General features: G+C 52.9%; 1 protein-coding gene across 1 annotated transcript in view; it reads right to left on the reverse strand.

Moving 5' to 3' along the window:
* Positions 1-24,944: 24,944 nt before the first annotated feature.
* Positions 24,945-27,244, reverse strand: part of GFRA2 (GDNF family receptor alpha 2) — a 71,722-nt gene continuing 69,422 nt past the window's right edge. The window contains exons 8-9 of the mRNA XM_066639412.1: positions 27,167-27,214; positions 24,945-26,288 (exon numbers count right to left, since the gene is read on the reverse strand). Of these exons, the coding sequence (XP_066495509.1) occupies positions 26,172-26,288; positions 27,167-27,214 (165 nt within the window). The 3' untranslated portion in view covers positions 24,945-26,171. The remainder of the gene's footprint in view (positions 26,289-27,166; positions 27,215-27,244) is intronic.

Raw genomic sequence — 27,244 nt, forward strand, 5'->3', positions numbered from 1 at the left:
AAGGAATTGAAGAATGAAGTTGCAGATCTCTTGACTAAGGTATGCAACTTGTCCCTCAAAACGGCCACGGTGCCAGAAGATTAGAGGATAGCAAATGTCACGCCTGTCTTTAAAAAGGGAAAGAGGGGGGACCCGGGAAACTATAGGCCGGTCAGCCTAACATCCATACTGGGTAAGATGGTGGAATGCCTCATCAAAGATAGAATCTCAAAACACATAGACGAACAGGCCTTGCTGAGGGAGAGTCAGCATGGCTTCTGTAAGGGTAAGTCTTGCCTCACAAACCTTATAGAATTCTTTGAAAAGGTCAACAGGCATGTGGATGTGGGAGAACCCATGGACATTATCTATCTGGACTTTCGAAGGCGTTTGACACGGTCCCTCACCAAAGGCTATTGAAAAAACTGCACAGTCAGGGAATTAGAGGACAGGTCCTCTCATGGATTGAGAACTGGTTGGAGGCCAGGAAGCAGAGAGTGGGCGTCAATGGGCAATTTTCACAATGGAGAGAGGTGAAAAGCGGTGTGCCCCAAGGATCTGTCCTGGGACCGGTGCTTTTCAACCTCTTCATAAATGACCTGGAGACAGGGTTGAGCAGTGAGGTGGTTAAGTTTGCAGACGACACCAAACTTTTCCGAGTGGTGAAGACCAGAAGTGATTGTGAGGGGCTCCAGAAAGATCTCTCCAGACTGGCAGAATGGGCAGCAAAATGGCAGATGCGCTTCAATGTCAGTAAGTGTAAAGTCATGCACATTGGGGCAAAAAATCAAAACTTTAGATATAGGCTGATGGGTTCTGAGCTGTCTGTGACAGATCAGGAAAGAGATCTTGGGGTGGTGGTGGACAGGTCGATGAAAGTGTCGACCCAATGTGCGGCGGCAGTGAAGAAGGCCAATTCTATGCTTGGGATCATTAGGAAGGGTATTGAGAACAAAACGGCTAATATTATAATGCTGTTGTACAAATCTATGGTAAGGCAACACCTGGAGTATTGTGTCCAGTTCTGGTTGCCACATCTCAAAAAAGACATAGTGGAAATGGAAAAGGTGCAAAAGAGAGCAACTAAGATGATTACGGGGCTGGGGCACCTTCCTTATGAGGAAAGGCTACGGCGTTTGGGCCTCTTCAGCCTAGAAAAGAGACGCTTGAGGGGGGACATGATTGAGACATACAAAATTATGCAGGGGATGGACAGAGTGGATAGGGAGATGCTCTTTACACTCTCACATAATACCAGAACCAGGGGACATCCACTAAAATTGAGTGTTGGGCAGGTTAGGACAGACAAAAGAAAATATTTCTTTACTCAGCGTGTGATTGGTCTGTGGAACTCCTTGCCACAGGATGTGGTGCTGGCGTCTACCCTAGGCGCCTTTAAAAGGGGATTGGACAAGTTTCTGGAGGAAAAATCCATTACGGGTTACAAGCCATGATGTGTATGCGCAACCTCCTGATTTTAGAAATGGGTTATGTCAGAAAGCCAGATGCAAGGGAGGGCACCAGGATGAGGTCTCTTGTTATCTGGTGTGCTCCCTGGGGCATTTGGTGGGCCGCTGTGAGATACAGGAAGCTGGACTAGATGGGCCTATGGCCTGATCCAGTGGGACTGTTCTTATGTTCTGTTTTGCTCCCATCACCTCCCAGCTCCAAAGGGGAGGGGAAGGGGTTGCTTGCACGCCCCAGTGAGGCTCCCTGAGAAACTTAGTGCTTTGCACTCCCTCTAGCTATGCCACTGATCTGCTCTCATTCCCCCCCCCCCCCCCCGTTGGAAGTGTCGGGTGTGAGATGCATCCCAAAGGCTGGCCAGGTACTGCTTGGCTTGCAGTAGCCAGTAGCTTCTGTGCTTAGCTTGGCACATTGTCCTCTTGGGTTCCAGGTCCCCTCCCCCTCCCCCCTCCCAGTCACTGAGGACAAGCTCCAAAGACACCTGCCAGCTCTCTGGTCACCCAGGAATCACTTGTCCTGTCAGCTATAAAAGCTTTGTCAGGAATGGGCTGAAATTTCCACACTACCAATTTTCCTGCCAGATGATATGATTTCTCTGCAAGATTCCCCTGGAAAATGTCAATTAAGATGAAATGTTTCCGTTCAGAGCGCTCGGAAAGTGGAGTGGGAGCCAGTCGCCTCGCCTCGAAATCATTGTGATTCAGCAGAGGAGCCCGTTGGAAAGTACAAAGCTTTGTTGGCTCTTAACATTCTGTGAAATTCCCTAACATTTGGGCCTCTTGTTGGATGCAAATGGAAAAAAGACGCACAAAGTTGACTGAACTCTTTTTGGTTTTGCATAATCAGTGAGAAGGCGAAACCCGCAGGGCAGAGGAAAAGGCTTCCCTCCAGTGAGAACTGGGGAAAGAGTCACCCACCAGTGTCCAAGGCCTGGCCTGTGTTCTGAAGGTGGCCTCTGACCTTTCTCCTTCTCGGAGGTGAACTTGCCCACTCCAGCTTCTAGACAATCCCGACTGTGCTCAGTGTGCTGCTCTCTCAGCAAAGTGCCGTACAGTCAGTGCATCCTTTCCTTTGGCAGAAACCCCCTCCCCAGTTTACACTGCAACTCATTACGCTTGAGATGTAATGACTCACAAAGACCACCCACCAGGCAGCCTGGAATGCTCAGCTTTGGTTTGCCCACTTTTTATGGAGACACCAGAAGACAATGTGGCCAGCCTGCTGCATACGGGCGTGCACACAGGCACATGGAATTGATCGGACCTGGTGGATGGCTCCGTTTACCACTGCAGCAGGTCCTGCCTACACAAGGCTTTCAGGTTTCCTTCCTCTCAGGGCACAAAACAGGGCTGGCTGGCAGCCAAGAGATCCGGCACTTTGGCACAGCAGGCTTCGAGCTGCCTCGCTCTTCAGACGGGTGGAATGACTCTCTGCGCCGCAGCTGCCTGTGATCTGGCTGGGGGTGAGCAGCACTGAAGCTGTGAAAAGCTCAGCTCCGTCCAGGCCCCATTGGCACATCAGTCCTCAGCAATGGATGTGTTTTCTTAGATGCCGCAGGGCAGACTGCTTGGTATATATGACTGATGTGGCAGAAAGGATGGGAGGTGGTGCCAGCCTGCCATATGGCCAAGACCAACTGGGCATGGCAACAGCTCTGACTTTGGAAAGGAACCAGCATCATTCACAGCTGAGCTCCACCACCCCTCCCATCAGCAAGCAAAAGCATTCAGATGAGAGGTCAAGGAAAAGCCCCAGGAGGCCAGCAGTGCCCGATGTGGCTGTGACAGCAAAGTTGGCACGTGGTGGCAGCTGCAGGAGTAGTCCATGGAGGGCCTCTGGACTCCAGCCAAGCTGGGCAGGGGCACCTGGGGAAGGCCAATCGAGAAGCAGCAAAGGCAGAGCTTCTGGGGAAGCTGAGCTGAAGCTGTGCCCCTGACCCTGTCCGTGCTTCGCATCTCGAAACAGGGGTGCTGGGTCACCCTTGGGACTCGTTCAGCTGAAGTCAGCAAAAGATCCTCCTGCCATTTACTGGAGAGACAACGCAGAGGGAAAGCAGCTGTCAGTCATTTCTTGCACCCCAGAAGGCTGACGAGAAACAGCCTGTCTGGAGTTTGGCCCTTTCAGACACACAGAGAGCACCTCAGGGGAAAGTGACTAGGAAAGGATCAAACTGGAAACCCCATGAAAAAGGAGATGAATCAAGTGGGCTGCTTAAAAGAGTGAAGTTGAACCAGCTTAGAATGAAGTCCCATGGGGGGAAGTGGTAATTACCAGGAATCAAAGGGGGCAGGAAGACTTCCCCATTTGCAGAGTTTGTACACAATTCCAGCCCCCATCTGGGAAAAGGACAGAGGCTCAGAAGCCTGCTGTGATCACACAGAGACGGCTCTCATAATCTCAGACCAAACCAGGGACTTCTGGGCAGCGGAAGGACAAGCGAGTTGCGGATCATGTCGCTAGCCTGTCTGCCCCCCCCCCCCATTTTCCAAAGATGACAGTTGCTGGAAAGGGCTCCCCGACCCCCACATCTGACATTTTGCAGGATGGCTATTCAGACCAAGGGCCCTTGGGGTCATTCAGTCTCCAGTTTTCTGTCATTTTGGTTCCTGGCAGATGAAGAGCTGAGGTGGGGCGACACCCACCCACAGATCAGATGAAATTTGGACCCATGATGTGGTGCGTGCTTGATTGGTGCAGCTCTTCCATGGCTGTTCCAAAGTCATTTGGGAACATTTTATTCCCGGGATCAAACTGTGGCCTCGTCTCAGGCAATGCTTGAATCATTTGGACCCTTAGAGCCTAGGGCAGTCAGCCTTTTCTGCACATGGTTCGTCATGTTCGGAATAGACTGTCCTTTGGCAACTGCAAACGATTCTGTGCTCCCCAATAGAGTATCAGGATCATCACTGAGTCAGAATGGAAACAAAAGCACCTGTGCTGTCCCAGTTATTTAGCGGGCAGCATTTTTACCAGTCCTGTGCAGTCCTGCAGTCCTGTGCAGAACATACAAGGCTACATTTGTCATCCCTGTAATTAATTTACTGAAAGAAACTGCCCACTGCATTTTGCTGTAAGAATGCCTGGACCAGTGATAAATCGACAGTTTTCTTGCAACCAGGCAAAAGCAACCATGACAAAAGACACACCGCGGAGCCCTGAAATGATCAAGAGGACCAATGATGGTGTCAGTGACACTTTGGGCTGGCTGCAGAAAGCATGTGCTTGGGGGCCCATTTCCACGGCAATCCTGCACACCTTTAAGATGATGTCAACAAGATTGAAATGGTAGTGACTGTCTGAGGTTGGATCTTTCCAACTCCCACGTAGCAGTTGCTCGCTCCAGTGGAGCTTGCACCAGATCCCTCCTTTCTGGAGGGTAGGAGGGTGGGTTGGAACATACTGGACATTCCACCTGTATTCAATGACTTGGATGAGGGTATACAAGGGAGCTTCATTAAATTTGCGGATGACACCAGACTGGGAGGAGTAGCAAACACAATAGAAGACAGTAGAAGCCTTCAGGAAGACCTGGACAAAATGGAGTACTGGGCTGAAATGAATAAGATGAAGTTCCACGGGGATAAACACAAAGTTCTGCACTTGGGCAAAGACCACCAAAGATGCAGGCATAAAATGGGAGATACCTGGCTTGGCAGCACTACATGTGAAGGGGATCTTGGAGTTGCAGCGGAGCACAGGATGAACATGAGTCAGCAGTGAGATGCGGCTGCAAAGAAGGCGAATGCAATTTCAGCTGGATTCACAGAACCGCAGCCTCCAAGTCACGAGAAGTTGTGGTTCTGCTTTACTCTGCACTGCTCAGACTTCACCTGGAGTACTGTGTCCAATTCTGGGCACCCCACTTGAAGAAAGATGCAGCCAAACCGGAGCAGGTTCAGAGGAGAGCGACGAGGATGATCAGGGAGCTGGAGGACAAACCCTATGAGGAAAAGCTGGGGGAACTTGGCATGTTCAACCTGGAGAAGAGAAGGCTGAGAGGGTCTATGAGAGCTCTCTTCAAATACCTGAAGGGCTGTCATAGGGAAGAAGGGACAAATTTATTCTCAGCTGTCTCTGAAAGCAGAACTAGAACCAAAAGGTACAAACTGCAAGAGAGGAGATTTTGATCAGGGCAGTTCAGCAATGGAACGGATTGCCAAGAGAGGTGGTGGACTCTCCCTCGCTGGAGATCTTCAAGCAGAGGCTCGACAAGTACCTGTTGGAGATGCTCTCAGAGAAGTTCCTGCTTAAGGCAGAGGGTTGGACTAGATGACCTATTGGTGCAAAAGAGAGCAACTAAGATGATTACGGGGCTGGGGCACCTTCCTTATGAGGAAAGGCTACGGCGTTTGGGCCTCTTCAGACTAGAAAAGAGGCACCTGAGGGGGGACATGATTGAGACATACAAAATTATGCAGGGGAAGGATAAAGCGGATAGAGAGATGCTCTTTACACTCTCACATAACACCAGAACCAGGGGACATCCACTAGAATTGAGTGTTGGTAGAGTTAGGACAGACAGAGCGTGCGGTTTGTCTGTGGAACTCCTTGCCACAGGATGTGGTGATCGCATCTTGCCTGGATGCCTTTAAAAGGGAATTGGACAAGTTTCTGGAGGAAAAATCCATTACGGGTTACAAGCCATGATGTGTAAGTGCAACCTCCTGATTTTAGAAATGGGCTATGTCAGAATGCCAATGCAAGGGAGGGCACCAGGATGAGGTCTCTTGTTACCTGGTGTGCTCCCTGGGGCATTTGGCGGGCTGCTGTGAGATACAGGAAGCTGGACTAGATGGGCCTATGGCTTGATCCAGTGGGGCTGTTCTTACGTTGCATGGGTTTTTTGTTTTTGTTTTAATTTTTGCCCTATAGCACCCCCACCCCCAAAGCTGGAGCCATCCCTATGGTGCGGGCTCATCAGAAGGCAAGAGGCAAGATTCAGAGAAGGTGGGCAGGTGGCCTCCGCGGCAAACTGGGAATGGCTGTCTGATCCTCGACTGGTCTCCTTTGCATCATTGTCTTCCAGTTTGAAGAGGTGTCTGGCAAAGCCTCACCAGGTCACCAGGCAGTTCTGAGCAGTGTGGGAAAGGGCCTGAAAGCCTGGAGGACAACACCAGAGTGAGCAGCATCTGTGCAGCTCCTCTGACTCTCAGCAGCACTGCCTGGTGCAGCAGTCTGGATTTGGAAGGCTCTGCGGCAAGCGGCGCTTACTTCAGGACACACATACAATGTGTGCAGAGCACGAAGCACCTTGTTGCTGGCAAAAGGATTCTGTTGTCCCACAAGTCCTCCCCACCCCAACTGCGTTGCAACTTTTTCTAAACATCAGTGCCTTCGCCAGAGGAATCCCCGGGACAGAAATGCCACCTCTGGCAGCAGCTTCACTGCTTGTCCACTGTTGCTCCTAACTGAAAGGTGCCTGGACGGAGAGCTGGGGGGGGGGCTGCATTTCCACCAGGGGAGGCTTCGCAGACCTCTGGGAGCTGGTCTGGCTCAGGCAGGCAAAACTGCCACAAGCGCTGCTTCCTCTCGCTTCTGGTTGCTCCATTCCCCAGGCATGTGCATGCCTGTGTAAGGAACAGGCACTGTACCACTGACTCTGCCACCTCCCCCAAACACCTTCAGGGACACCAGAGTGACCACCCCCCCCCCCCACTCAGAAGGCTGCCTTCTTCCTTTGCCAGCAGGCGGTCCTGGGATCAGGGAGGGAGCCACAGCAGAAGGGCCTCGTCTCCGTTCCTGGGGAGGCACTGCCACCGTTCTGACCTTCAGGGCTCATGGCCTGGCTTGGCACGAGGCAGCTTCGAATATTCACCTTCCCTCCACGTGATGCGGGTCACCCGCCTGCGCCTGCTCTGGGCTCTGCAGATGCCCACCATGCAAAGCAATCCTGAAAAGCACTGGAATGGCCTGCAAGTCTCCCTCTGGCTCCCGCAGCACGTAGGAAGAGGGCTTGTGCGTCTCCCACAGAGGAAGGGTTCCCGACACTTCCGAGCCAGACTCAGCCTTCCATGTGCTCATGTCAGAGTGCAGAACGGAAAGGGGGCTTATACTACATGCCCACTGGGAAAGCCACCAAAGCCCGAGCCGCCAGAGACTTGGCCTACAACTCCCCAAAAGGCGGGCTTGCGCATGATGGGCTCATGGCTAGCCAAGCCCTCCCCCACTAGTCACCTGCTTTCCTAAGCAAACTCACCCTTGCAGAGAAGGCAGGCAGGCAGGCAGGCGAGGCGAGCAGGAGAGGGGCTGGTGGGCACTGCAGACCCTGCCCTGGAGACCTGGGTGCTCCACACATCCATTTCAGTTGGGCTGCATGAGAAGTGGAAAGCCTCCTCGTTCAAAGACTGGGGCTGGGAGGGGTGGGAAACTGTCCTTCCCTTGCAACCCAGCTCATCCCAAGACTTAAGGCAAAGCGAAGCCTACCAGTTCCAAGCCTTCGCCATCCCAGTCACCTCCTCCTATCATTCCATCCTCCCCCCTCCAGCTCACGAGGGAAAACTGGGACCTGTAGCGAGCTCCTCCAGGATACTCCATACTGTCAACTTCCTCTCATTTTTGGCAGAAAACAGAAGATTTTCTGGGAGTGCCCAGAGAGGAACTCCCAGGAGAGGCCAGCCCACCAGGAGGACTGCTGTGGGGAGCCAGGCCCTCCTCCTCACGAACACAGGCAGGCAGGCCTCACTGCTCTGGTCCGCAGCAGTGGCCAGGCCTGCCCCCCCCCCCCACGCAGGCGCCTTCTTCCTCCCTTGGCAGCAGCTCCCTGCTCCTCAGGCACTGGAGGCCAGCAAGGCTGCCCTCTGCACAGAGATGCTGCCCTGCTCACCCCTGCCCCGCCCTGCCCCTTGGTGTGGGGCTGCGTGCAGAACAGTGGCGGCCTGACTGCCCGCCCTTGCTGCTGTGCTGGGGCTCCATTTCCAGGGACTGGCACGTGGAGGGGGCTCTGCACAACCTGAGCTCTACTGCCCCTTTCCAAACAGCATCTTTGCCGCTGCCAGATTGCTTTGTGTGCCGATGTTCCTGTTTGGAGACGGACTCCAGTTCGGCAAGGGGACTGTCGGCTCCTCTGCAAACAATTCCCTCTGCTCAGACGTGTGCAAGGAATGCGGGTCCAGCAATTAGTGGGGCGGCTTTGTTTTGCCTGCGTGGCGTTTGCTACTATCTGAGCTCGAGGAAACCTGATCTATCCATTTCAGGAATCCAACAGCAGATATTCGGCTCTCTCAGACTCGCTGCGCAGCAGGAGGAGTGGAGCTGGGGTGACAAGCAAAGCCAACCCAGCAGGGTGAGCAGAGCAGGACCCCACAGCTGTGCTGGCCTAACATGTTGCCACGTGTTGGCAAATGCCATGAAGTAGTTAGAGACCTGCCTGAGTACTAGATAAAGGCAGGAGGCACCAGGTCAGGTGTGGCTCAGTGAGCTGTGTGGGGCATGTGGCGGGTCCTCCAGCCTTTGGACTAGCCCCCTCCCTTGAAGGAAATGCCCTGCTGCGCCCAGGGAAGGGTGGCCCCAAACACAAACACAGGGCATTCACTGCCACTGCCAGGAGCACAAGGACACTTCTCCCTGGGTGCTTGTGCTTCATCTCACTTGCAGAGTCTTGGCAGGGTCATGTGGCTGCAGGTTCCAGCAGCCCTTAGCTACCTGGGGTCTAGGCTGTGGAGGCTGAGCATTCCCTGGGCTGCAGACAGAACTCTTTCCCTCTCCAGCCCTCCGGCCTCTTCAGCTTCTTGTCTCTCCTTTTCAGCTCACTAACTTTAGCAGCTCTTTGCAGCACAGCCACAGCCGTGGAGAAAGACGCAGGCCCAGAGCAGCGAGGTCGCCACACGCAACCCCGTGAACAGATCTCCCCAGGCCACCACCAGAAGACTCAGTGACCCTCTGACAAAGCTCACAGCAATGGCAACCCTGTGCCAGACACACATGCTCCAAAGCTGGCATCGGTTCTGCCTTCTGCACAGGAGGCCTCGCCACAGAGGAGACTGGGCTGCTTCAAAGTCTGCCCCTTATTGGAGCTGCACGACCTGCATTCCTCTCCCCTATCAAATAAGAGATCATGCCCTTACCCCTGCTAATTGGGTAAGAGGCACTTTTTCAAGTGGGTGCTCCTTTTTTTTAGCAGGGGGAGAGTAACTGGTCCACCTCACCCCAGCACTGTCTGTTCTAGTGGCTGTCTGCTGGTATTCTTTTTGCATCTTTTTAGATTGTGAGCCCTTTTGGGACAGGGAGCCTTTTAGTTATTTGATTATTCTCTGTAAACCGCTTTGTGAACTTTTAGTTGAAAAGCGGTATATAAATACTGTTGTTAATCATCATCATCATCATCATCACTGCTGGTGAGTGACTCTGCAGAGGGATTCTGGCAGGTACAGGGCAGCTAAAAGTTGCTCCCAGCCAGCAGGTGGGTCAATAGCCCCAGCTCTTTTCTCCTTCTCCCACACTGAATTTCAAAAGGGGAAGGAGGGGAAGGAGGAGGACATGGAGGGGAGGGGAGCGCTTCATGAGAGCAGTGGCTGCAGAGGCAGAACACCCCAAAATGCACCACTTCCCCTGAACTCACCTCCCTGTGCAGCTCACTTAAGGGTGCTGGGTGAATGGTCCATCCCTTAGTGCAGTTTGCTCTGGAGCCCCCTTTTCACCCACAGGAGAGTTTATCTACTGAGCACCTCTAGAGAGGTTGATGCTCAAAAGAGGAGTCACACAAACCTATAAATCTCCAGGTGTTAATCTGAGCAGCCAAGAAGTTGGCTTCTCCCCCCCCCACCCACTTAGTTCCCAAGATTTGAAATGAGCTTCCAAGAGAGGTGCGGCTGCCCCTCCCACCTTGAAATGGCTGCTCTGTGTGTGCGTGTATTTCCCGACTTTCCCTATGCATCCTGCCTAGTGTGTTGTGATTCTTCTAGTCCAGTGGAAAGTGCTGAAGCTGCTCAGGGTCAGGCTAGCGGGACGGTGATGCTCGACTATGTTATGTGTAAAAAAAGTTGAGTTTGACTGAGGAGGACCTGAGGGAAAACTGCTGCAGGAGAGGAGGCTGCAGTCCCCGTAGAGGGAAGATAGAGGCTGCTGCGTGCAGAGGCCTATAAAAGGGGCTGCACAAGACTGGGCTTGAATTAGACCACCAGGGAAGACTTGCTGAGAAGAGCTTCAAGACTGAGCTGGGAGAGACCCTGCTGCTGAGAGCTGAAACCTGAGCTGAGGAGAAAGTTGCAGCAAGGAGCCCCTGGAAGAGCCACACAGAGAACCAGGGAGCAATCACCCAGCCCCTTTGCCTCAAGTCCTGCTGCCTCCCGCCTGCATAGTGCCTGCCTGCCTCAGGGAATTTGGAACTAGGTTGTGTTCTCATTTGGTTAAGGTTCCATTCCGAACAATAAAGGCCTTAAACCTTTCGTTGGTGTCAGTAGTCTCTTTGGTCCTGCGTAACAACTAGGTCCTGCTTCTTCCTTCCACAGTTCCAGGCCTGGAACGGCATGGCTCAGAACTGGCTCTGTTGGGGTCTTGTTGGGCTCTCTCCAAATGAGGGACTCCTCAGGAGGAGGGAAGCTGTGGGAGTACTACCAGGATACAACCCCCAGGCAGGGGACCTCCTCGGGAGTAGGCTCCAACCCACCGCTAGGGGGTGGGGGTGTGTGCAGGCAGCACCAGGTGACACGCCAGGGGGGTGACACGCCCTGGGGGAGGATGCGCTAACTTTGTGGCTTTCAGAGCTACCCCATTGTGCCAGACACCATTGGATGCAGAATGGCCACAGGAGTGCAATGCAATGGAGTGCAATGCAAAAAACAGAATTGAAATCGCTCCTTTCCTTCAAAAGATATGGCCAAAAAACTGGAAGGAAAAAATGCATGGAGGCCTATGGAAAGTGAAAGTTAGCCATATCTCTCGTTCACTCACAAGTTGGTGTACTTGCCATAGTCCATCGGAAAGGGCAGGCTGAGAGGAATCCACCAACACCAGAATGGTCCCAATCCAATGAATGCAGCCCCCAAAAAACACCCGAGAAGCTCCCCCCTCCCAGCTGCGAGTCTGAGCCCAAAATGAAGCCACATGGCCACATTTACTCGCAAGTAGGTGGACTTGCCTTTGCCAAGGCAGGCTAAGGTGACTCCAAGGACACCAGAATGGTCCTGATCCAATGAATGCAGCCCCCAAAAACACGGAGAAGGGTCCCCCCTCCCAGCTGCGAGTCTATTAGCCCTATGGAAAGCGAAGCAGCCTCACATCGTGTTTACTTGCAAGTAGGCAGACGTGCTGGTGGCCAGACCAGGCAAAGGGGAATGTGAGCACACCAGAATGGTCCCAATCCGATGAAGCTGGAGCAACAAATGCCCCCCCCCCCACTAAAAAGGACAAAAAAGAGGCTTCAACTGGTAAGGGGAAAGTTTTCTGTTTTGCACTTGTAAAGCCAGGAAGGTTTACCTTGATATGCCTGAAATAGAAGAACTTTAAACTGCGCACTGGGAAGGCTGAAGAGCTCACTGATTCTTTTTGGGGGGTTGGTACTGCAGGCAAACTAGTAAGCTCCATTGACCACTATGGGACTTACTTCTGAGTAGACATGCATAGGCTTGAGCTCACAGGCTGCAATCCTACCCACACTTTCCTGAGAGTAAAACCCATTGACCACTATGGGACTTACTTCAGAGTAGACATGCATAGGATTGGGCTCACAGGCTGCAATCCTACCCACACTTTCCTGAGAGTAAGCCCCACTGGCCACTATGGGACTTACTTCAGAGTACACACGCATAGGATTGGGCTCACAGGCTGCAATCCTAACCACACTTTCCTGAGAGTAAGCCCCATTGACCACAATAGGACTTACTTCAGAGTAGATTCACTTCGTGGAACAGGATTGGCTCCCCCTTATTAACCGTAGATATTCGCCTAGAAGTTGACCCCACAGATAAGTTGAGGGCAAGTTTTGAGCCAACAATCATGGAATTTTCTATGACCCTTGGATAAGTTGGGGATCAAACTTAGGGGGGTGTCTGACTATAGTTTTGTCTGATTTTACCAGAGGCCAGATCTTGAAAAATATCCTACCACTAATTATTACCTAAGAACTGTGGTCTCTAATTTATTAAAAACACAGTAAAAGATCATAAGATATATTTTTATCCTTTTTAAAATTCTGGTCTTCACCACCTTTTTGTAAACACTATCAGAGTAAGTGCACTGTAAACAACATACCAGTAAAACAGTGGTTCCCAACCTGGCATTCATGTACTCCCAGGGACACTCAACAGGACCTGTAGGGGTACTTGAAAAAGAATGGAATAATGGCAGAAAAAGGCAGGTCGTGCTCCAGAATGCTCGGCCTGGAAGGGAGGTAGCTAGTTAGCTGTGAAAGCCCCACCAATAGCTAGTATTTGGTCATCAATTCATGTATGAACCAGTGATTGAAAACCAGCACAGTAAAAAAGCTGAAACATAATATGGAAAGTGATCAATCACCCAGAACTTCTCAGCACACTTCTGGTGCAAAACAGTGCAAAGGCAGAGTCTTCTGTTCTTCAAACAGATGAAAAGAGAAAACACTGTAATAAATACATGAAGTCTGGGTTTTCATATGGGGGAGATGAGGGCTTGTATTATTAATTACAAACATTTTGCTAATATGATGGGCACAATTTATGGAAATGGGCTGCCAAGGGATATGCAAGTGAAAAAGGTTGAACCAGGAATCAAATCCACCTTTAAGGTGTCTGGTGTGTTAAGCCAGAAGCTCTACATACAACATACAACCCATCAACAACAACAACAACAACAGTATTTATATACCGCTTTTCAACAAAAAGTTCACAAAGTGGTTTACAGAGAAAATCAAATATCAAATATCTAATGGCTCCCTGTCCTAAAAGGGCTCACAATCTAAAAGATGCAACACCAGCAGACTGCCACTAGAACAGACAGTGCTGGGGTGAGGTGGGCCAGTTACTCTCCCCTTGCTAAATAAAAGTGGAGCACCCACTTGAAAAAGTGCCTCTTAACCAGTTAGCAGGGGTCATAACCCATAACACATAACTGGGAGTGTGCAATTCAATTCACAGCAGAGAGATGAGATATTTGCAACCCTTTTTACTCAGAAGCAGACCCACTGCTTTCCATGGGTGTTCTTCTTAAGTAATGGTGCACTGAATTGTAGCCTGGGAAGGAGGGTCCCATCCTGGTGTTTCAAAAAGCAGACCTGCTTTGCAAGCATTTGCCAAGCAGAACCAGAACCAGAACCAGGCTGCAGCAGAAGGAAGGAGAATAAAAGGTTAACAAATGGCTTCTGAGGAGCTGCCTGCTGCTTGAGAAAGGAAACTGTTCAGAGTTGAAAGGCTCTGCCCTCTGACTGACCCAGAGATAAGGGGAAGTGAGAACTGGAGCTTGATTACTTGGCAGAAATTTCAGAGAGGGAGGTTCTTCCTGGGGCTTCAGCTCCACAAGGGTGGCCTGGGAATGCTCAGGCAGACCCACTGCCTCACCATTACTGGACCCTAGCCTTGGAGGGGCAGGAATCACCCCTCCATTTAGAAGGTCGACCCAGACCCTCACCAACAACCAGAGGAGGATCCCCGAGGAAGGAGCTGCTCAGAGGACTGAAGGGTGTGGAACCACCTGGGAGCTCTGGGAGGCCTTGCGACGCCTGTGCAGTGGGAACAGCCAGAGGGACCAGGGCAGCAAACAGGCAAGCCGGGCTGGGGCACCATCGCTACCGCTCGGCAGTCGGCTGAGGGGCTGAACCCCAAGCAGCCTCGGGGTGCCCCGTAACCCCTGGCAGCAACGCCGACAGTCTTACTGTTGTCTTACCTGGCCCTGCTTACACCGGAGGTAAGGCCTCTGGGGGCCAGCCTTGATTCTGCGGACCTACCTATAGTCAATGGACCTTTGTATTCCCTACCTGAGGGGTTTGCACCTTGCCTGTGAGCAAGACACAGTTCCCTGTGAGGGAGCAGAGACCTAATGAATGTGCAGCTGTTGCAGTAAGCAAGCAGCCGAAATCGCACTGTATCTGCGGCCAAGGCCAGGCAACACACTCCCAGGAATGAGGACGACACACGGCAGTTGTCCACCACCAGATGTCCTTTACTATGTACCATATATTTACAGATCCAAGCAGACTTGCAAAGCAAACAGTTCTGATAGTACACAAATCACGATCCTCACCGATGTAGCCTCCTGCACACAATCCACTCTGCATCTCCCACAACGCAGCTTGCTGAGGCTGCAATATATACTGGCGTTAGCCAATCAGGGCGAGCTACTGCCTGGTGATGTGCTGAGTCACCATCGGGTGATACATGGGGTGACACGTCAGGTGACAGTATCTGGCGACCTGGTCTTGCATCAGCCACTCCCATGATGCTGTGCTTTGCTGTCAGGCCAAGACATCAGAGCCTGGTTCTATCCAGCCTGCAAATTCCCAGCAGGCCTGGGGCTGATACCACAACAGGAGCGCTTGACCCGAGTAAACAGGCTTGATCAGTCTCTGTGGCTACTTCCGAAGCGGGGTAAGTGGACAGTGCCGCGAGTTGACCCCGGACCACCTGTAGACCCCCCTGGAGGGAGGCAGGATCCCGTAATGGCGCAACAGACCCCCACCTTGCAGCGGAGGCTGCAGCCACCTCCTCCACCTGCCCCCTTGACTCTAATATTCTTGTTTTTATCCTATTGGAAGATCTGCTGGCTCCTCCCCCTTGTGATCCTCCAAGGTCTGTGAGATGAGTCAGGCTGGGGGAAGTGACTGGCCACCAGCAGGCCTTTCTCAGCTGGGCCAGGACTCTACTCTCCAGCCACTGTGCCACGCTGCCTAGTGAGTTCCCACTAGAGAGCGTGGCCAGGAGTCAGTGACCCCCTGCAATCCAGGGCTATAAATTGGCTGCTTGAGGTTTACTGAGCCGCAGCTCTGCCAATGAGGAGCCAAAGCAAACACAAGCAGGGCACATCGTGAATTCCAAAGAGAAACAGCACTGGGGAGGGAGGGAGGGAGGGAGGGAGGGAGCCGTCTCTCAGGATTTAAGTGTTTTTAATTATCCTGAAGGATCCTCTAAGAACTTGTAAACAAAGAAGAGGAAGCAGCCTGGATTGGCGCTGGCTCCTGCCTCCCCTCTCCACATGGCCATGGCGCCTGGGTAGTGTGAGGGAGGGAGAGAGCCTGTCTGCATGGAGGGGCCTTGCAGGGTCCAATAGCAGAGACACAAGGCCAGCCCCTGTGCCCTGTGTGGGCACCACCAAAATTCTCCACTGCTCTGTGCTCTCCTGCCCACTGACTTCCTGGTGCACTGAGAGAGAGCAGCGTGTACCTACGTGCTGCTTTACATGTCTTGGTCTGGCACTGGTGGAGCAGCAGAAGGAGCAGCTCAAAGCCCCCTGGGAAACCAGCTTGCTCAGAAGACCCCCACAGGTCTAAAAGCCAGCCAGAGTCCTCCCTGCCTTGCATAGTCACTTGGGAAGTCTGGCACTCCTTTCAGCCTCTCTGCAGGTGCTGAACTCCTCCCATTCTTGATTCCCTGCCCATAAGATTCCCTGACCTTGTGAAGGTCTCGGATTCTGCCCTACAGCAGGATTCAGTGCATGCTCCGTTAGCACAGCTGTATCACTGCTGAAAAGTTGGACATGATCGAGCCCTCAGGCAGTTGGTGAAGCTGCAGTCAGGCTTGTGAGGGGTCCCTCCATCACCTCTGCAGATGCCCTTCCCCCCCAAACAGGTCTGGATACACATGGTGGAGTCATGGCTGGAGCATCAGACCAGTAGGGCTGGCTTCAAGGCAGGAAGTTCATGGTGGGGGCGGGGGGTACGCCAGCCTGGCCCACCTCATCGGGAAGTTGTGAAGACAAAACAAGGTGCCGAGCTCTTTGGAGGAAGGGTGGGGTAGAAATGTCAGAAACAAATCAATAAACACCCTCCCCATCATCCAACCACCCCCCCACGTGTTCTTCCATGCAGTTCCAACAGGCCTGTGGCTCTTCACCAGCCATCTTACTCACCTGTGACATGCGTGCCCTTCAGAAGGGGGGTGCAGGTGGCTGGGTTGTTTACCCAAATGAAGAACTGCAGATTGCTGAGGAAGACCCTGGGTCCATCTGTGCGCTGTGGGCTGCAGCTCAACTTCCTGAGCATGGACAGGAATTGCGCTCTGGATGGGTTGCAAAGGGCCAGTGAAGCACTATCATCAGAGCCCATATGCACAGCCGGCGGCATCACTAGCGAGGCACAGACTTGCAGATGCAGTGCAGTCCATGACGCACCAGGGGGTGGTGGTGACACCACTAGTGGTCAAAATTGTGAAAATCCGGGTATTTTTGAATAATATTATCGTGTCAGATATCATTTGATGGGTAGTTTAATGCAGAATGCAGTGGATTAAACTGTGTTGAAATGTCTGCATTGCATCAAAAGTTATTGCCAAACAACCTGAAAAGGAAAACACAACTGCCCTATGAATCAAAAAGTGGATTCCCTTCACTGGCCAATGAGACTGATTGTTCTGAGAGCCAATGAGGTGTGACTGTGCCACAGCGGTGAACCAATCAGGTGCTAGCATGAATCAGCTCTCATTTCCATGAATTGGAGCTAATACGAGAACCCTGATTCAGTGCCGTGAGTGTCCTCAAGTTGGCCACTGTTTTTTCGGTTGGTTGATCTACTGCTGGGTTACCTGCACTGTTATGTATTAAATAAATAAACAAAGCGAAGCAAATGGGAGTTACACCAACCCTAGCGAGGCCCCTACATTTAGGCTATGTCAGTCTTATTCAAACTGTGCAGCACGGCTCTTTAGGGAGGTGCCAGGAACTGAAAGGGGAGGCGCGGGATGTCCTCTCGCAGCAATAGTCACACCCCTGGGCGGAATACCAGCCCATCTTCTGCCCCTCTCTGCGTCTCCGTCAGCTGCAAGAGTGGCTGCTGCTGCCCCGCCCTCTTCTCCCTCCACTCCGAGGCTGCCGCTTTCTGTGTTCGCTCTTGGACTCCAACCCCCATCTGGCAAGTACCGAGCACGCTCAGCTTGCAGTCCTTAACCCTCGCTGATCCTTGTCTGGTTGGCTCCTAGTTCCCAGCCTGGGATCACTTCTCATCAAAGTGAAATCTCTCTTTTCAACCCCCTCCCTCTTCCACTCCCCCCTTTTGATCTCCAAACCTTCCCGCTTTCCTCCCCCTCCCCAAATAAAACGCTTCCCATTTTACCAGTCACCAGGGGTCTTAAAGTTGCTTCCATGCAGTTGCCAAAGGGGGGGGGGGAGAGAGAGAGAGAGAGAGAGAGGCACACACTATACTTGGCCAGGAGCAGAAAAAGGGTACTGTTTTAAAAGTGATTTATTAATCTTGTTGTTTGACTAAAGAGGAAAGGCTGTATTTTTAAAGTGATGAGTCTTGCTATTTGAAGGGAATACTTATCAGCCATTGATGAAGTGATTGCCAGCCCAATCCTAGCCCCACTTTCCTGGGAGTAAGCCCCATAGACTCTAATGGGACTTAGTTCTGAGTAGACATGCATAGGCTTGAGCTGTGCATTTCCTAGTATAGGAGACAAATCAGCTTCCTAACCAAACCCTTATCAGCTGTGATATATTTTCATGGTCTATTTTTGTTTTCCCCACCAACTGCTGGAAAAATTTAATTTCATTAAATTAATAGTTCTATCCAAGGAGAATGGGAGAAATGACTAGTTGAATTGGGGTCCACAGGGGTGTGTGTGTGTAATGTTGTCCACAACATTTGATAAAACAATTCTGTTGGTATGCTTACAAAGTTTTAAAAAATGAGTCTTCCTGGACCAGACAAAATCTGCCTACTCCAGCATCCTGTCTCCAACAGTGATCAGCAGCTGATCATTTATAAAGCATGTATATTGCTGTGTATTAATAATATATATTTTAAGATCTACATTTAATTAATGATATGATTAATATAATTAATATTAATATAGTTGATATATATGTAATATTTAATATTATATTATAATAAATAAAATATTATAATATTATATTTAATATAGTTAATATTTCTGGCCACTTCCTGTTTAATGATGTCACTTCCAGCCCTCAGGAACATGATGGGGAGTCATGGCCAACAGCCATGGGGGTCAAGGGAGCCACTGGTTGGAAAAGTTTGAGTACCACTGGGCTATGTGTATGATATTGTAATTTATTCTGTATGGTTATCCCCTGGGGGCTGGCAATAAGAATAGGCCCTCAGTTTGGCTGTACTTGTCGTAAGAGGCGACTAAACAGCCACCGGGTAGATGGGACTTGTCAGCCTGGGAAGGCAGCTCATCTGAGAGAAGGACAACTCTGATCCCAAACCTCCACTGCCTTGTGGCTACATCCAGTTATGGGAAAGGCTTCAGGAGTCAACCTCGAGGTGAAATCCGGAGCCGGAGTCCCTGAGGCAGTTCATGGCTGAACACAGCCACGTTCTGGCAACTCCTGCGAGGCCGCTGGAACCAACCGTATTGGCCTCTGCCTTTCCATTGGACCATTTCAGCGACGTGGAGAGGGGGGATTTGCTGCCTGGGTAACAGCCTATCCTCCATACCTACTTTACCCAGGCTTCGCGCACTGTAGAGGACACTCTGTTCCAGAACCACCATTCAGAGCGCGACACCATAGTCTTCCGAGACTGAAGGATGCCAACACACATCTGTATGGTCCAGTACAGGAGGAGGTCCATCGTCGGGGTGATGCAAAGAGCTTTTACACTGGGTGACACAAGCCCTAGTGATGCCACCATGCTGCCTCTAGGTGCAATGTGCAATATGTGAGAAGATGAGAATAATCCAGAGGGTGTATCAGGAGCACAGCGGCTCCAGAGACAGGCTGTGGCCAAGGGCAGGCGTCCCAGGAGTTTGGGAGCCTCCACCACTTGTGGCTCTCTGCTTTCCAGCTCCCAGGCACTCCCCTGCTGCTGCCCTCCTCTTCCCACCACAGAGCTTCCCTTTGTGCTTTTGGGATGGGTGCAGAGCCTGCCATGAAAGGATGCCGTGAAGGAGGGACAGGCCTTCCCCTCAGGCCACTTGCTGCCCTGGCTCTGGTGCCTGAAAACCACTTTCTTCTTTGTACAGTATTATTCTTCCTCTTGCCTAAACCCACTGCTAATTTGTGGCCACAATTGTATCAGGGCAGCCTGATGTAGGACACAGGAACCCCTTGAAGGTTGCTAATTGTGGCTGGAATGCTGCCATCCTGGAGTTAATTGAGAGAAGAGCAGCCGAGCCTGAAAGCCGCAGGAGGAAGCAGGGAAGCTCTGTGCATGAGGAGACCATCTGAGGCTCCTCCATCCCCACACACGGCCTGCTGGTTTACGGGCAGGGGCAGGCAAATGAGCAGTGCGCAGAGCGGCTGAGCCACATCAATCAAGCCCACAAGTTGTCCTGCCTCTCAGAAACACTTGGCTCCAACCAGCACAATGTGTTTGTGGATTCTTGGCCACAGAATGCAGCATCTCAGCTCGTTTAGGGTTTCCCCTCCCCAGTTACTGCATTCTTATCCCCTCAATGACAGCTGCCTATTGTGGCACCTCTAAACCGGCCTTCCTTCTCCCTCCATGCCGGCCCTGACTTGTGCCATGCGCAGCTGCACATGATCCCTCCACATGCCACTGGTGTTCTTCATGTGTGTGTTACACGGTTTAAGAGCATGCCAGCCTGGTTGCAAGCCCCCAAGTGGGGATCTCTGGGAGTCTGGGGACATTGCTAGGTGACAACTTGACTGGCCACAGTCCTTAAAGTCCCTGGGAGGGCAGTGACTGGCACAGCCAGGGGTTCAGGAAAACACTGGGCAAGGAGTGTTCTGTGACACTCATCAAAACGCACCCACTCCAATAAGTGTGCTGATCCCTCCGCTTTGATGTCCCCAAAGCTTTCAGTCCCTCTGCACCTGCTTATCCCCTGGGCGCAGCACAGCCCAGAGCCCCATCTGCTCCCAGCAGAAAAGATAAACACACCCAAAGATTTCCGCTTTCCCCTCGAGAGAGCTCATTGCCGGGGTTTCCCAGGAGGCCTTACTCAGGAAAGAATCCTGTAAACCTGGCATTAGAGGGAGTCCTTCTCCACCCTTCCCGCAGGACAGCCTTTGCCATTCCAGGGGAGGCTTCCACACGTAGCAGGAACGACACCCCCCTTCCTTAGTTGTTGTGGCAACAGGCAGTCTCTCTGGAGCTCCTGAATTCATGCCAAAGAAAGGCCAGTGGGCTGGGGTGGGGGAGCAATGAAGGATGCAGCCCCCCCCGCTCTCTCACTGTCCGACCCCATGCTGATTGATGTGTCAGTGAGGCGACAACCTGTCCTCAGTGAATTCACCAAAGAGCTGCCCGGGCAGCTGAGTTCAACCTGGTCTCTCTACATATGGCAGCCAGATGCCATCTTAAGAGTGGCCTTGCCCCTTCGCTCTGACGCAGACAGGCAGGCCTCTTGGGAGGCATCAGGTGCCCATGCGCAGAGGGCACGGCCTTTCAAACAATTGGTTTGAGTCCTACGCAGGTGTCATCTCCTGCCAGCCAACCTCATGTGCTGACTTGGCAAAGGATTCTTTAACAGGGGGCAGATCTCAAGGTAAGTAGCAGGTCCTGCCCACAGCAGACAAGAGTGAGCTTGCCCCACTCCCACACCACTTCACCACTAGGGTGTGGGGTGGGAAGAGAGACCACCACTGAACTGCTGTTTCTTGCCGTGCCGTCGTGGTTGGGCCTCCCTTGCCCTTCTGCACTTGTCCACAGCATGCGGAGAGCTTCCTGTGACCCTTAGCCTGTCTGTCACAGGGTCAAGCTACATAAACAGGCAGCAGCTCTCCAGGGTCCCAGGCAGGAACGTGTCTCCGCAATGCTTTCTGGCAGGGACTTCCTGCCTGCAGAGTCTGTACATACCCCGCCACTGAGGCACAGCCACTCAGCAAACACACCATGGGAGGCACGCTGCACACATTCACATGCACCGCTTGGGTGCACCAGCACAAGCCACCATCACCCCTTTCGCTGCAGTTGGTGTCAATCAGGCAGGCAGGAGCTCTGGGGACAGCGACTTCCCATTTAAAAAAAAAAATCTGTTTGGGCTCTCAGGTGCATCCCCAAGAATTGAACTCCCAGCACGGGAGAGTGGGGAAAGGTCCGTTGATTTGGACTTAGCAGATATGAGGACGGCTGCTGGCTCAGCTTCCAAGCGTGCCCCACCAGCGTGGCCACTTCTGCCCATAAGCGCCTGCCTTGGCCCGGAAGTGTCTGGTGCAAATGCATTCTCCTCCCTTCCCCTCTCCAGCTTCACCTGTACATGGAACAGGTGGGAAAAGACAATTATCATAAAGGAGGAGGCCACAGGCATTTTGCAGTCATGTTTGTTTGCCAGGCACATCAGAATCTTTCAATTTCGTCACCCTCCCGAGATTGTATCCATTTCCTTCCCCATTTGGAGCAGTGGCGGCTGAGCGCATCTATAATGGACCAGGCTATTTCCAAGGAGCACTTCGCTGCTGCCACCAAGCCCGTTCCAATCAGTCTCCCAAACAAGCAAGAGCGCCAGGCTGTGATTTGCCTTTTAGCAAACAAAACTGCTCTGCGCTGCTCACACCTGATCCCACAGTAGCGCTGAGGAGTCTGCTACCGAGATGCGAGGCTGCCAGGAGAGGAAGGCTGTACTGAGGGCAAAGGAGAGCTGGTGGGCCACAGCCAGCACCGACTGAGCATGCTGTTGCTGACAGGCCTGCTCTCTTGATCGAGCTCTGCTTGCTTTGCTCTTGTCTGAAAGCCCCTTCCTTGTCCCGGTCAGGATCCACCTGCTCAGGCAATTGTTCCTGTGCTGAAAAACACATTGTGCCAGAAATACCCAGAGGGCCAGGTGCTCCACAAGCCCTGCTGAAATGCCATGTACCCGATGGGGGCCTCTCTCCTCAGCCGAAATGCCAGGGCAGAGGCTCCTTTCTCGTTGCGCCTTCACACCACACATTCCCAAGGCCTACCATAATATCCACTGCAGAACGTCCTCATGCCTTTGACTCCTGCTGCAGAGAAGGAGATGCAAAGGTGCTGCCCATGTCAGCAGATGAAGCTGCCGCAGACAGGGTCAAACCACTGGTGCCTTTTGCCCAGTCTCGCCCTCCCCAACAGGCTGCATCTCTCCAGGGCCCTTCCCAGCCCTGCTTCTTGTGATGTGCCAACTGGAATCACCAGAGGTCAAATCTGGGCTCCCCTGCCTGCAAGGGCCAGGCTGGTCACCAGGCGGTGGCCCCTCGTGGTGGCAGGTTCCAGCCCATTTTGCCCTCTCTCCATTTTGGTGTCCCACTAATGAGCTACATCTACATCTACTACATAGCTACATCTGAGAGAAGGAAAACTCTGATCCCAAACCTCCACTGCCTTGTGGCTATATCCAGTTATGGAAAAGGCTTCGGGAGTCAACCTCGAGGCAAAATCCGAAGCCGAAGTCCCTGAGGCAGTTCACGGCTGAACACAGTCACGTTCTGGCAACTCCTGCGACGCCCTGGAACCAACCGTGTTGGCCTCTGCCTTTCCATTGGACCATTTCAGTGACGTGGAGAGGGGGGATTTGCTGCATGGGTAACAGCCTATCCTCCACACCTACTTTACCCAGGCTTCGCGCACTGGAGAGGACACTGTTCCAGAACCACCATTCAGAGCGCGATACCATAGTCTTCCAAGACTGAAGGATGCCAACAAGATAATGAGCTAATGGGGAGGTGTCTCCTTCACGGAGAGAGGAACATGCCTAAGGAGCAGGCCGCCCCCCCCCCCCAGGCTGCAGACCAGCAAGCAGCACATGCAACTGCCTGGACTGCAGATTCATCCAGAATGTCAAAACTGTTGCAGCTGCACTGGAGGGTCTTCTACTTCCAGCAGTTGAAAGAGAGGCCTAGATGCAGGCAGCTGATGTGCAAGAAAAGACTGCAGAGAACTCTTCCATGGTGTATTTATGGGGTCAAGTTGGAGCTTCAGCCTCAGTGAAGTCTAACCCAGAGCTTTGCCAACGTCTTTGTGGGAGATCAGGAGACGGGGACATTCCACCTGCGGGATCCGTCTAGGAGTGACTTCCAGTCCAACCCAGCAGCAACTGTTGCCCCGCAGATGCCCAATCTCGGAAGCTAAGCAGGGTCAGGTCTGGTTAGTACTTGGATGGGAGACCCTCTGGGAATTCCAGGTGTAGTCTTTCAAGACTGAAGGTTGCCAACCAGTCCAACCCTCTGCATACCTGCTCAGAAGCCATTCCCATTCCTGTGCTCAATCAGGCGTCCTCTCAGGAAAGCGCATCAGGATCGCAGTTCTAGTTCTTCCCTAACCACGTCTGCTCCTGTCAGTTTTGCTCTGTAGTCTTGACAGACTTGGAGGCTGGACGGCATCCCAACACGTGCTGCAGGCCCCACTCCGATATCTACTTTCTCCCCGTCTCTAGCTGTCCCCCCCCCCCAGGTGCTGGCTCTCCTCCTCAAGCCCCTCTGGCATCTGGCTGTCTGTTTATGCTGCCTGTCAGGGCAGAGTCTAGTCGGGAGTGTATATTTTCTCTTCCCCAATTTCCACATCAAGCTTCTGAATGTTGATATTTGGGGGGGGGCCCTCCCTCCCACACAGCCCTTTCCCATTTCCAGGTCTGCACAGAGTCCAGGAAATCTGAGCTGCCTTCCACTCTCCCCTTGCAGCCTCCTGGTCCACAAAAAGGTGGTGGGGGAGAAGCAGGAGATGGCGAAATGCAGCTTTAGCATTTTAGCACCTGTTGCTGACCAGACGCTGGGTTGGGAGACAAGCCAGGGAGGAGTCACATCACCACCCCTGCAGTCGCTCCTCGCCCAAAGCAACCCCAGCTGTTGATGCTCAGATTGAGAGCGTGCCCTGCCCCATGGACATGGACAGTCCTGTGCAGCTGAAGGGTCCAAGTCAAGCAGCCACTCATGGACTGGGCTGGGCTGCATTTGCCAGCTGTGCGCAGAGCCTGAGCATGCCACCCTCACAAGTGGACGGAGATGAAAGGTCTGGAGGTCCAGGCGCTGGACTTGTGAGGGTCAGCTAGGGCTCCACAGGTTCAGGGGCCCTTGTGGCTCTGGGCTGGGGCCATAGCTGGCTCCTGAAGCTTCTCTGGAGTACCCTGCAAGGTAGAGACTCTCCTCATACCAGGAGGCTCCCTGCTGCAGTCCTAGAGCATCTGACAATTAAACCAACCTGTCACAGAAGGTGGACAGAAGAAGCTGTTTCAGCCAGGCCGGGCCTGGGCCCCCCAAGCTCTGTACCGGCAGGCCAGTTGGCAGGCAGCAGCCTCTCCCCCCCCCCCCCAGGCTCAGGCAGAGAAGGGTCATCACAGCCCTGCCTGGAGATGCTGCCGCCAGGGATGGAGCCGGCTGGGACCCTCTGCGCGCAGAGCAGGGGCTCGGCCCCAGAGCAGACGGGCTCTCGTCCTTGCCAAACATGCCCCCACCTGAGCTGGCTGAAGAGTAGCCCCAGCTCCACTTCTCTCCCACGAGGGGGTCAAGGGTTAGTGAAAGAAGCAGCCACGGGTTTGCATCTTGTCATGTTTATTTATCGGTTACGGGTTCCAACTGCTCTCCTTTCCCCCCAACACCACCAGCCACCCAGGGCTGCAAAGGGGTTTTCCTAGTCCCTGAAGTGAGGTTGTTTTTTTTTGCCTTCTCCAGCTGTAGCTGTTTTGAAAACAAACAAAAAATATTGACAATACGACATTTTTGCTGGGTTTTGTTCATGTTATTTTGGCTGCTGAAAAAAATAATAACCAGCAAGGAAACAGAAAGAGTTGGTTGGTAGATGCCTTGGTTATGTATATACCCACATATATGAAGATAAAGGTTTCTCTGGATATACATACTCTAAATATGTATATAATGAAAGGAGAGCGACACACGTTGGTTGTCATCAGGGCTGCTTTAATCCAAGCAGAAGCCGAAGGGGCAAAACACCCTGTTGCTGCCTCAAGGACGTAATATTGGGAGGGGTCTTTCTGCTGACACTAAAGTCCTAGAAAATGGAGATGGAAAAACCAGAAGAAACAGTAAGAGGGGACTCCCCTTCAGAGCCAGCAAATCTCCTAGAGTCCCACCACCAAGTGGCTGTGTGAACGGTATGGCCAGACTGAAGGTCCCCACAGTCCAGACAGGGTGGACCTTTCTCAAGACCAGACTCCCCTCATTCTCCTGGCACCCCCTGCTTTGAGCAGAGCAAGTTAAGACACTTCAGTGAGTCCTCTGAGGACGGCAGCGCTGGAAAAAGAGACTGAATCCTCAAGCAGCGAAGAGGAGCCAGATCAAAGTGGGGGGAGAGGCCCCCTCTGCAGCCCAGACTGGCTGGCAGTCTGCAATGGGGGCACAGTCCCTGCTGAGACCCCCAAGTAGCACTGGCCTCTGCGAGGTGATTCCTTGGCTGCTTCAAAGGCAGATGAGTTTTCCAGCTGTGACTCGGGTTCCACTTGAACATGTGTGTTGAGTCGTGGGGGTGGCGGCGTCGGAGTCACCCTCTGACACGTCAAAAATCAAACACTTGAAAGAGGGGGGCCCGGAATGCCCCAGCTGGGAATGTTTGCCAGGGGGCTGCTCTTGCCCAGTCCACCAATGCAGGTCCTCCCTGCAGGATTCCCCTGAAAGCAGAGACTCGAGAAGGAGGGAAGCCAAGGAAGGAGGGCTCTCGCGGGTTGGGGGGGGGGTGTTGTCCGTTGGTCGGTCCACATGTGCCAGAGAGAGAGCAAGTCTGAGTGCCACTTCTCTCCCCCCCCCCCGGGGGGCATCCTGACTTCCACATCCTTTTATAAAGCCACTTTCACCAGAAGTAAGGGGAGCGCAGACAGAGCCCCTGTCACGGAATGCCGACAGCTGGATCCAGGCAAGGTCTGCTGCGTCGGCAGGTCTGTGGGCAGCAGTGGCTGTAGGGCAAAAGGGAGGGGGAGGCAAGAAGAAAGGGTCAGCTCAGCACTGCAGCCTCCCACGTCTGTCCTCCAAAGCGAGAGCAAGCGCGTTGGGTGGGCAGCCAAGCATTTCCGCCAGTCCCCAGTCATTTGTCTCAGCTCTGGGCAGCAGAGAAAAACCAGCAAGTGTGTGGCACCAGAAACAGGAGCTGGCAATGCAGCAGCTCAGGCTGCCAGGCCAGGCAGGCCCCTCAGCTGGGGGAGTGTGTCACCTGATCTCCTTCTGTCCCCAGACAAGTGAGCACAGGATTGTCCCGCATGGCAGGTATGTCTCAGGTGAAGGCCCCGTCCCAGTCTAACTGAGCCCACGGAATGGATGTCGCCACCCCCTCCCCAACTCCGCCACCCTGCAGTCCTGCTGCAATGGGCTTCCTCAGGTTCTTGGAAGAGGGAAAGGCGGGGAGTAAATCTTCAAATCTGAAAGATGCACATAAAGAACTTTGGACTCCTTGAAATGTGCTAGCAGGATGATGCTCAGGCAGAATTACGAGGCCACCGCAGAACTACGGGGCCCCACCTCCTCCTTCCACAACTAGACTAGTGTCAATGGCCGCTGGGCGTGGAGGGTCCCCAGTGCTCTCTTGGCACCTCTTTGTGAACGTGAGCAGCACCAGCCCAGCCCAGCCCACCCCTGGCTGAAGAGGGGGAACGGGGGCTGGCAGTTGCACCTCCCCCCACTGGCCAGCCACATCTGAAGACCCTCAGGAGGTGCCTCTCAACGAAGCAATTAATGGACCACCCCCTGTGGGCCCCCTAAGCAAACGGAGAAACTGCCTGCTGGGAGACGCTGCTGAGCCATGTTTGGGTGACCCTCCCCACCCATGCCTGCCACGTACCTGCGGGACGCAGAGGTCTTTGGACTGGTTGAGTTTTGGTCCATTTTCCTGCAGAGGGGACAGAAGAAGAGCCACTTT

This window comes from Tiliqua scincoides, chromosome 11, assembly GCF_035046505.1.
Source record: "Tiliqua scincoides isolate rTilSci1 chromosome 11, rTilSci1.hap2, whole genome shotgun sequence".
Taxonomy (NCBI): Eukaryota; Metazoa; Chordata; class Lepidosauria; order Squamata; family Scincidae; genus Tiliqua; species Tiliqua scincoides.